This window comes from Notothenia rossii (genome assembly GCF_949606895.1).
Source record: "Notothenia rossii genome assembly, chromosome: 5".
Taxonomy (NCBI): Eukaryota; Metazoa; Chordata; class Actinopteri; order Perciformes; family Nototheniidae; genus Notothenia; species Notothenia rossii.
In genome coordinates, this window is record NC_136903.1 from 20211230 (window position 1) to 20222456 (window position 11227).

The window sequence follows — 11227 nt, forward strand, 5'->3', positions numbered from 1 at the left end:
GGCGCCCCCCCCCCCCCCCCCTCCTGCGATCTTTGGCGTCCCCCTAGGTCGGGAACCACTGTTCTACAGTACATTGCTGGTTACTGTGAATATCTACATTACATTGTTGGTTACTGTGATTATCTACAGTAGGCCTACATTGTTGGTTACTGTGATTATCTATTGTTGGTTACTGTGAATATCTACAGTACATTGTTGGTTACTGTGATCTTCTACAGTACATTGTTGGTTACTGTGATTATCTACAGTACATGTTTGGTTAATGTGAATATATGCAGTACATTGTTGGTTACTGTGAATATCTACAGTACATTGTTGGTTACTGTGATCTTCTACAGTACATTGTTGGTTACTGTGATTTTCTACAGTTGGGACGTTACTACTGATATGTTTAAAGTAACTCCAGAGTTGCTGTAATGTTTGGTTGGAAACACGGTATTATACTCTAAAATGCTTTACAGTAATTTACTGTGCACAAACACTGTAAATAACTGTGGATTTCACAGCCATTTTTTAGTGTGGAAATGCAGGATTATCTGCTAAATGCCCGGGCGTGCTTTGACAGATGGCAAGACACCCACTGTGTTAAACTGCATAGATTGGGGTCAGTGTTGGATAAAATCTATGGATAATATGCGTTTACTACCTTCTATTGTGTTTACACATCCACATGTAGCCTACCAAGTAGGCTACAGTCTGCTCTATGCTGTGTAGGCCTACACGAGACCAAATCATCGATGTGCATGTAGGCCTCTATAAATATCTGCACATGTAGCTCGGTTTGACTATGATTCAAATATAGCATACTGCATCTAAGGAGTAGTCTTTTAACTATGTATATGGTCTATGTCTTGAGATCGTTTGCGTTTTTAAAACTTAATGAATAAACGCATCACGTTGTCGTGTCGGTGCATGCCACAACCCCTGCTTCTGTGTTTCCCTTGGATCCCAGTGATTTCCCTGTTTTGCATAAACCTATAACCACAATGCGCGTACACGGTCTGCTCGCATTCGCGTACACGCGCCCATGGTTCGCTTTGCATCTCGTCAAAACAAAGCGGGGGCGAGCCAGTGAGTGAGCGAGCGAGCGAGCGTCAGCGCATGCTTCATGAATGAGTCCCTCTCTACAGCACAGAGAGACCCTCAGCCTGCACCCTGATGCCAGTGCGGGTGCGCTGACCCCAGGGGAACAGTAGAGGAACCAGCCGCTGATGATCCCGGACAGTGAACGCCTCAGCCCGGTGCTACAGGACCGTTTCATCCCTCCAGGAACAACACGACAGGACAAGGCACGGTGAGAGCTACAGTGGGCGGGCAGAGGCGCATGACATACGACAACTTTGTGGCCATAATCATACAGTTTTTAACCATACTTTATGATGCATCTGTGCCCGTGTCTGTGTGTGTCCATAAGACAATGTTTAGAGAGGGACTTGGCTGCATTCTCTCGTCAGTACAGGTAGAAAAAATAGAAAACCCTCCACGTACGCACGACTGGCTGTACATTCCTTCCTGTCGGAAAAACGTGGACTGTTGATCGCGCGTCTGTGCGATTGATTGTCTTATGTCGAATAAACAACATGTGTGCAGTACACTGGGATATCAATAAGCCAGAAAAGCAATAGAGCCCAATTTAAATTAAAAGTGTTATCGATCTGACTGTAGTCGCTCCTGAAAGAGAAAGAGGAGGGGTGAACAAAAGCAGAAATGCCCAGACTGGCCTGGCATGGCATGTCGGGCAGTCTGTCTCTGAGCCTCTGGCTGAGATGTGGATTTATATTACTCTGATAAGACTGCAGGCCAAGCCATCTGAAAACACTCAGATCACCCATTTTATCACGCAGGCAGGGTGGCAGGGAGGCTCGTGTAGAGTCTTTGTCTGTGGAGTGACAGCCCAGACTGTTGTTCTCCCCTCTGACCAGGGGATGGTGCTTTACTATGCCTACTGTGTTTCTATGGGGGAGACACCCAAATACATTATAATACTGTACAGTCATACTGGCTGTGTGGGCTTTTACAGGAATACTCCTCACTCACACTCATACTGGACATGTACACACATGCATTTCCCTTTTTTCTCTCTGATGAAATGTGTGTGTGTAATTGTGGCAAGGTTAGGGCGTAGCTTGAGCTCTGATTGCAAAACACTCTTTCATAGTATTTAAATAACAAAGTAAACAGAAAACACCTAGGTCACAATTGTGCAACTTGTGTTTTTGCTTTCATATGTTTTGTCTGTATTAGGGGCTTCAGTGTCCTTTATTTTATTAATTGAATCAAAGTAGGTGTAGGAGTATCATTTCCCCCTGATGCCCCACACAGCTGCTTGTAATCCCTCCTGTTACTTTCTGGTATGTGCCTTTGATGATAGGTTTCATTAATGTCCTTTGTCTCCTCACTTATGTCTAGATGCTTGATGGACTCCGGCGGAGGCATGCCTCCCGGCCCTCCACCAGACCCCTGTCACTCAACTTCAGCACCTTCTCTGCCCCTCCCCCAAGCCCAGACATGGACAGCAGCAGTGAGCATCCAATCAGGAGGTGAGGCTCAGTTTCCTGGGATTAAAATTTCACAACACACAGCATCCTGGAAAATGCATGAAATATTAATGAGCATTCATAAAGATCCCACCACTGCTCCTCCCAAATGATTTCATTAAACAACCGTGCTTTCAACACACGTTGACCTAATGATCTCCTGGTGGGGTGTTTGTTTCCTCATCAGTTTGTACACTCGCCTTCCATTGCTGTGTGTGTGTGTGTGTGTGTGTGTGTGTGTGTGTGTGTGTGTGTGTGTGTGTGTGTGTGTGTGTGTGTGTGTGTGTGTGTGTGTGTGTGTGTGTGTGTGTGTGTGTGTGTGTGTGTGTGTGTGTGTGTGTGTGTGTGTGTGTGTGTGTGTGTGTGTGTGTGTGTGTGTGTGTGTGTGTGTGTGTGTGTGGAAGGTGGCCTTTTGTTGACTGCATTGCTGTCAGCAGAGAGTTTGTGGAAAGCATGGGTTTAAAATCATAATTTCTACCCCTTCTTCGAGGTACTGGTTCTCCCCAGTACCTCTTCAAAATATGCTAAACAGTGTTTACTTCATGTTCTGAAATGAGTTAAGATTCAACAGGGAAATATATAATGGAGGGGAGGTTGTCTCATATAGAGCTAGATTGACAAATTCTATGACGACAATATGAATCTGTAAATTACTATTGGCTGATGTAAGGCTAGGCGCTTACAACAATATTTTTGATTTAAAAAACATAGAATAGTGATATCATTTGAGTAAAACACATATTATAATACTGTGTGAATACATTATTTCCTTTTCTTTCCATTCACATTTAATCTCCCCAACCAATTATAATTTTCCTTCAAATGTATCTATAAAAACGCAATACCAACGTCAATTATATTGGCAATGATAATCGTGTAATGAAAATCGGATATTGTGATAACTCTTGCTGTTTTATTGTTATCATTGATCGTTTTAATATTCCCAATAATCAATAATCATTCAACCTTTTAAACAATCAGTGGCCTACCAGTGCTGGGACACTTATTATATACTCAAAATGTGCAGCTAAACTTTTCTTTTATACATATTTCTAAAAGAGATACACAAATGTCCAAAGATATAGTATGTCAAGTTGGATTTGGGAAAATGTGTTCAAAAAGATGTAGAATGCATACATTTGTTGGATTGGTATAGTCATGAAAGTATGGAGCCTTGGGATTCAATATTTAATTCATGAAAGTTCTAAACATCATAAGGAATGGTTCAAACAGGCTAAGATATGTAATACTGTCTGACAGGATAGAAAAAGATATGATTGGTCCAACCTTTAAATCTATGTTAGGCCCGGGGAAATACATTTAAAGAGGAAAACCTTTAAACTCTTAAATATCAAAAGCATTTTTAGCTTCAAGATCCGGTATCAGGCTCCTGACCCATTGCTCTGCTTTTTTACTTTTGTTGTCCTGCTTAAGTTGTGCTGAAAATGGGAGAGCAGGAAAACCTTCTTTATTGTCCCTCATTGTGTCACTGCTTCCTATCCCTGTTGTTGTTGTTAATAAGCAGAACGACTTCCTCCTCCGCCTCCTCGCTGTACAGTGACAAGCACAACAAAGTCCCAACTGCTTCAGTCTGCTTATCCTGCAGTTCCTGCGGCTTCTGTGCATAAATATTAGTTTGCATCAATGATTGTATTGTACTAAAAGAGAGGGAGGAAGTATGCCCCCTGTCAGTGCATGTGCTATTGTTTCCTCCTCCTCTTCTGAGACTTCAGGCAGAGGGCTGGCCCATCTCTCGGCTTGGCTCCACCCATGCTGCTCTTAAAGTGCTGCCCTTCTCTCACCATGCATCATTCTGTCCTACTTTTCTCTTCCTCTGTCACCGGCTTCTCTTTCTATTGTCATTGTGCTTTTTCCTTCTCTGCATACTCTATCCCTCTCTCAGACTCACACTGCTTGTATTCTCCCCTCTGGCTATCTCCTCTGGGTTCTTCTCTGTATGTCAGCTTGTAGCCTGACCTGCTTTCTCTCCTGTCCACTACTTGTTTCTTACCACTTCCTCTATATCTCCCTCATGAGGACTCTGCACCGGCTGAAGCTGATGAGCTCCCCAAGCCTCAGTGAGCTGGGGAAGAGTGAGAAAAGTTCTCCGGAGGAAAGAGGAGAAAAGCAGAAGAAGGGAGGATCAAACGCCACCTGGAACAGGTACGCGGCCTAATACAACCACGGTGGAAAAAAAACCTCAGCGGCTAAAATTAATTTTGAACTAAAAAAGATTATGCCGTGTTGCAGCATCCACAACGCTGTCATAGCAGTCTTCCAGAAGAAAGGCTTGGCCGATAACGAACTCTACGTCCTCAACGAAGGTGTCCGGTAAGTTTAGAAAGAAACTGCCACACATTCACACAGTACAGAGAAAACAACCTTATTTTCGACCATTGATGTCATTTTGTGCTATAATTAGTCTAATCACTGCCTATCCTATGTTGGCTGACTGAACATTTTCTTGTGAATGAGTTTATTTGTTTGCGTGTGTCAGTGAACTGTATGTGGGTTTGGAAAGTCATGTGGTTATGCAAGATATGTCATTATCTTTCTGAACCAGACCCATCACTTCTATCCTATCAGCCCAGTAAACATAATTTCCATGTAAAGAAAAGCAACAAGGAGGTGGACCGACGAAAACAGAGACATTAGTAGTTGGCTTGACATCCTGGTGTTAATTTTCATGGTGTTACACAGTCACATGGAATGCAGTTCAGTAATAAATTGCAGGTTTAAACACCTCATTTCCACAAAATAAAGATTTTCTGAATAATTTAGTGTTGTGTGTGAGTCATAAAGTAATCCACATATTTGTTTCTTCAGGCATCTGTTGAAGACTGAGCTGGGTTTCTTCTTCACAGAATACCTTCAGGTAATAAGCTTTTGATATCGAATGATATAAAATAAGGGTTAGTATAAGGCGTCAAAATGAAAGCGGTGGTGTCTCATATATTTATATTTAATGGTATATTTCCTTGTGTTCACAGAACCAGCTGCTGACAAAAGGCATGGTCATCCTTCGGGACAAAATAAGGTTTTATGAAGGTATGGCTGACTGAAAGATAGTCTGAATGCATTTTGTTGTGGTCTGTGTCCATGAACCCAGCTTGAGTCAACTCTATTTCTTCTGTATGTGTTATCAATGCAGGTCAGAAGTTACTTGACTCTCTGGCAGAGACTTGGGACTTCTTCTTCTGTGATGTTCTGTCGATGCTGCAGGCCATCTTCCATCCGGTCCAGGTACATAAATATCTTGCTGCCTGACAACTTCACTGGATGATGATCATTATTGCTAAGTTCTTCTGTTTTTTTGTTGTCTTTAACGTGTGCAGGGTAAGGAGCCCTCTGTCCGACAGCTAGCTTTGCTTCACTTCAGGAACACCATAGTCCTGAGCGTAAAGTTGGAGGACGCCCTATCTCGACCTCGGGCCCGTGTTCCCCCCTCTGTTACACAGATGCTGCTTATTCTACAGGTAGGCCTGCAAATAAACACATCAAACTAAATGGAATAAAAACACCAACTGTATTTAGACTCAAATTAGTACCTGATTGAATAGAATAGACAAATTAGTTGTGAAAACTTGTAAATGTGATTCAGTAGTCAACAGTTGATTGTCGATCTGAGCCTATTATTGTTTTATTGTATCTAATTTTTTTCTTTTGTTTCTTAGTGTCTCAACTATTATAGTAGTAACATTCTACATTTGAGATGTTAGACATGCAAGAACAATTATTTTGCGATATTATTATTTAATAAATAGCTTATTCTGTGAATAGTTTTTTTCATGGTTCTAAAGCACTAATGAACAGCTTTAGGCTGATTTATACTGGAGTGACTTTGATGCCTGTCTGTCTCTGTCTGGGTTTAGGGGGTCCATGAGTCGCGCGGTGTAAATGAGGAATACCTGAGGCTGGAGTCTCTGATTCAGAAGGTGGTCTCGCCCTACCTGGGCACACACGGGCTTTACTCTGAAGACGGGGCTGAGTCTCATTGCTGTGTTCTGGGTGAGACTGTGAACCTCAACAAGAAGAGTAAAAATTGCCCAATTCTGGAAAGAGACATAAAGTTAACCCTCCCTTCCTTCTTTTATGTCTCTCAGAGAAGCGTTCACCGTGGGGCTGGTCAAAGTCTACAGATCAACCGTCTAAAAACCCTGTGGTACGATCCAAAAGCTACAATATCCCTCTGCTGCTGACCCCTGTGGCCGAGTATGACCCAGATGCCAGCTCTGTTGGTAGTGGAGGAATTCGGCGCCACTCGGCCTGCGAGATTATAACATGCCTGGAGGAACAAGGACTGGCTTACGCTGACTTGGCCTCCGGATCTGAACTGTCTGGCCCCTCCTCCAACAGGCTGTGTGTGGGCTCTCAATTCAATGGTATGTCACAGATTAAGATGTCTGAAAAAAAACTGAAATCCTACTGTAAAAATGCTCAATAATCCAGTACCCTCTCATTCATAGGTATTGTACGAGCGGGAGTGGGTGCCATGGCCTTGCCTCTTTCGTCTGCCTCTATCCATCTCCTTCATTCCTCAGGAGCTCTGCACGGCACTGAGGCTACAACAACAATGACTGATCTCAGTAAAGGTGCATCATCCTCGCCGCCCAGTGAATCATCCAGCCCTGAAACCATTATTGGACAAGTGCTAGACTCTGCAGACTCAGACTCAGATGGGATATTTATTGATTTCCCACCTCACTCCTCAGAGGCTATGGGGTACTGCCGTGACAGCAGGCAGAGCACTGTGTAGCTGTGGCTAACATTTCATTAAATTGGTACCATCTTCCGTTCTTATTAGTCCATTCCAAGTGCTTTCAATGGTGAATGAAAACCTTGCAACTCTAAAGTTTCAACTATTCATCCAACAAAAAACTAAGCAAATCCCAGTGGAATTATTATTATCAATGCTCTAAAAATGTTTGACCAAGTTTTGAACTTGGGATATAGCTGCAACTTTATCCAAGGTCTTTATCCAGAGATTTCCAATGTTTTCATTAACACAAAATACGTTGCATTAAGTTCCTAAGGGATAAATCTGGTGAGATTCTTTAATTTTCTTATTGTCAACAACTCTCTGAAATGAACAGCAATGAATGAATCTCAGAAAGATTTCTTCTGAAGACAAATCCTAATTTATCATGTTCCACTGCCACAGACCTCCATCTTGTCCAAAAATACTAAAAACACATGAATGTGCCATACAGTTGCACTAACCTGTTACCTGATTTGAATAAAAACTGGCACTTTAGATTATAATGACTCAATCAGACATTCAATTTGCTGGTACTGTAAAAACTCACTAGTTCATCAGATGTGAATTAATCCATGGCTGAAAGATGTCCCCAAAAAATGCACTATTAACTTAACTACAGTGCAGAATTACTAGCATTTTAGAAAATGTATGTCTTAAAAAGAACAAGATTTGTTGACAATATATAAACAATAATAATATCCTTTAACTCAAAGAGAAGCAAGACAATCTTTAACTGAATTTAACATCATCATTAGAGTTATGAGGTTTTCAAACAGCATCAGTTTCTTTCCTCAACTAATAAGATGGCCACCATTTACATGGGAAAGTGACAGAAACGTTACATATTTATCATGGATTGTTTTGTATGTGTATTTTATATATTCTGTTTACGCTTTGTTGTCTGCTTTTAGCAGTAACAGTAATGAGGTCTTCTGCTCTCTCTTTTGTACGACATCTTATGAACATTTTGACTTTTGGATTGTTTTTATTGTCAGCGGCGGTCATAGAGGTTTAATGCAAACTTCTTATCTTAGAACAGACATCAGTGTGACAACATTTGCTTTTCTGTATTAGCTCCCTACAGCCGGACTTTGAGGAATGATTATGTTTATTGTTTACATTTGATAAAGACATGAACATTTTGACTGAATGTCGTCTCACACACTGTATTTTGCACCACCACTATGTTGTAAATATAAATGCATTGTTGTTTTTTAGGACAGCTTGATAGTGTAAAGTGAGCTTTTACCTTTAAATTACTGGAGATTTTAATAAGGGCTTTTTATCTGAATCTTTTTCAAACAATGTTTTACCTCAAGCGTTTTGTACTTTACTTTTTTTGACAATCTATGATGTCTTCGGAGTTGTACTTTGTATTAATTTGTTATACTAGCCCAGTAAAAAAATAAATACATTTGAAAAGTATTTAAAACCATTGGTTATCACCTTCTTTTAACACTTGATTTATCATAAGTAAAATGTTGCCCTGATTAATACTGCCAAGTATATGAGTAGCTACACAGTCTTCTTATGTGCTTGCACATTAAGAAGAGGGGACATACAGTCAAAGTTGGATATATTTGTTATCGTTGAGTCAAACTCCATTAAGCAATCTATAATTAAGGGCCAGGAATTTAGAAAAACTGAGGTCGTAAGTCCAAATCCCCCCAGTGTACCTACCACAAACGCCTCAACTTTGACCAGTGACCATAAAGAATTAGAATTTTTCATATTTTATAAATAGATTTAAAAATTAATTTGTGCATGTTTTTATTCGTTTTTATCACCCTCAGGGTTGAGCTTTCGATATATATTTTGATTGTGGCAATAGTAAATCTCAACTCAAATTCTACTTCATAGATTTATTATATAACTATTCACAGTGGGGGAGAAATGTACTGGACCTGGAGTTAACATGAACTGGGTGTTCTCCATAGAAGCTACAAACCACCTGCAGTTATTTATTAAAACATTTATCAGCTGATAAAATAATTCATTTTTTATTTGGAAAGGGTGTACCGGAAGTCTCCAGCTATTCTGTTTAAAAGTATGCTTTTGTTTTGTAAAGACTTACCGGAAACTTGCAGTAACTGCTGGCGGAGTTCATCTTCATCTGGAAGTGCCTAAATGCTAAATGCTAACTACACTGTAATGTTCGCTGTCATTGAGATACTTTAAGCTTAAAACTAAATCGTCTGTTTAAAAGTGCGGACGTTTGTGTCGCTGGTGAAGAGTCGGTTTTTTAAAAGGTTGACTCCCCTGGTCTACTTGGTAAGACATCTTTCTTTGAACTAGGTTTTTGTGGGTATCATGTAAGCTACAAAGCTAGCCACTATACAGTAGCAAGAAGTGGAAGTAAAAGAAAAATGGGTCTTTAAAAAAGTGATTTACATTTCCTAAAAGCCTGAGAGCTAGTGGAGGGAGTTTTGATGTGTGAACAAAGTTACCTCCTATTTCTCAGTCAATACATCCATGAGAGAAAGAGATTAAGCCTGCTGTGTTTTTGTGTGTGTGTGTGTGTGTGTGTGTGTGTGTGTGTGTGTGTGTGTGTGTGTGTGTGTGTGTGTGTGTGTGTGTGTGTGTGTGTGTCCCCTCCTCAGTCTCTGTGGTGGGGTTGACCCTGGCTCTGTGCCAGCCCTCTGTAGATGAAGATGTCCCTGGCCCAGCGAGTGCTCCTCTCCTGGATCTTCGCCCTGGTCTTCCTCATAATGCTGGTCCTAAAGCTGGACTCCAAAATCCACTGGAACTGGTTTCTCATCTTCCTCCCTGTGTGGACCTTTGACACAATCCTCATCCTCATGCTAATTGTGAAAATGGCGGGGCGCTGCAAGCCGGACTTTGACCCCAGAGATGGTGAACAGAGCCTGAAGAGGAAGCTGTGGTACCTGACAGCCATGCTGCTGAAGCTGGCCTTCTGTCTTACACTGTGCTCCCGCCTGGAGAGGCTCACTGAAATGTGGGTCAGTTTGGTGTGTATCCCCCTGTGGGTCCTAATGGGTGGAGCGCTGGTGGAGCTAGGACACAATGTTTTCCACTACAGGAGGGAATGAACCACACGACTTTGCAAAACAAGGATTTTAAATGTAAAGTAAGGGAGAGAACCTTTTATGCTCAAGAATGTCTCGCTTGGGATGCACCAATCTGATTCACTATGTGTATCAGGGCCGATACTGACCCTTATAAAGTGGACCGGTATCATTCAGACATATCGACATTATATACATTTTCTTTGTCAATGTCATTTTAACATTCAAAGTGTCTGCTGTAAGTTACATTTTATTTAAATCACAGCAGGTAGCAGACTCAATGACTTGTGGTAGCGATCCCAGCAGTGTGCACATTTTTCCACCTTGACTTTTCGCAAAATGTGGTTTACACGCTTGGAGATTTCATGTACACTAGTCCACAGAGTGTTGCATCTTTTGGATAAAACCAGCCTTAGCATTGTTTTAGCATTCACATTAGTGCCTTATTGCTTTTGGTTACAGAATTGGATGAATTAGGTCAAGGATAATAAGAACTACAAGAAGATGAACCTATACTTTCACACGCCACTGGGTTCAAGAGTTAAGGCTAAGCAAACGGAGGCACAGAAGATCTGCCATGGTGATCCAAAACCAGTACCTTGCTACACTTAATGTAAACTAACCCAATATGCACTAGCATACACTGTGTGCCACTGAGCCATACTACTACATGTGTTTATGAAATCACTGTTAACATTTTCATCACTATCTGATCACTTCTGTAAAGCAGCAGAAACCTCACAGATCTCATATGTGATTGTACACACATGTATGAATTATATTTGTCAGCCATCCCAAGATGTCTCTCTGCCACTGACACTATTTGAATGTAAAACCCTAAATGTCCTCAAATATAAAAGTACTTTTGTAGCACCAAAGTTTATGGTAATTGATCGAATATCCTC

General features: G+C 41.2%; 2 protein-coding genes across 3 annotated transcripts; both read left to right on the plus strand.

Moving 5' to 3' along the window:
• The first annotated feature begins 1035 nt into the window (after positions 1 to 1035).
• Positions 1036 to 8446, plus strand: prr5a (proline rich 5a (renal)). Of its 2 annotated transcripts, none has more exons than XM_079681119.1 (11): positions 1036 to 1289; positions 2410 to 2540; positions 4575 to 4700; positions 4788 to 4868; positions 5364 to 5412; positions 5528 to 5585; positions 5689 to 5780; positions 5873 to 6013; positions 6410 to 6545; positions 6641 to 6919; positions 7004 to 8446. In XM_079681119.1, the coding sequence occupies exons 1-11, from the start codon at positions 1212 to 1214 to the stop codon at positions 7291 to 7293; spliced, it is 1461 nt and encodes a 486-aa protein (XP_079537245.1). In that variant the 5' UTR covers positions 1036 to 1211; the 3' UTR covers positions 7294 to 8446. The 2 variants fall into 2 exon arrangements, with proteins under 2 accessions (XP_079537245.1, XP_079537246.1); XM_079681120.1 differs by having other exon boundaries at positions 1038 to 1294.
• A 910-nt stretch (positions 8447 to 9356) lies between these two features.
• tmem60 (transmembrane protein 60) lies at positions 9357 to 10500 on the plus strand. The gene is made up of 2 exons (XM_079681475.1): positions 9357 to 9567; positions 9897 to 10500. The coding sequence occupies exon 2, from the start codon at positions 9942 to 9944 to the stop codon at positions 10344 to 10346; it is 405 nt and encodes a 134-aa protein (XP_079537601.1). The 5' UTR covers positions 9357 to 9567; positions 9897 to 9941; the 3' UTR covers positions 10347 to 10500.
• Positions 10501 to 11227: the final 727 nt, after the last annotated feature.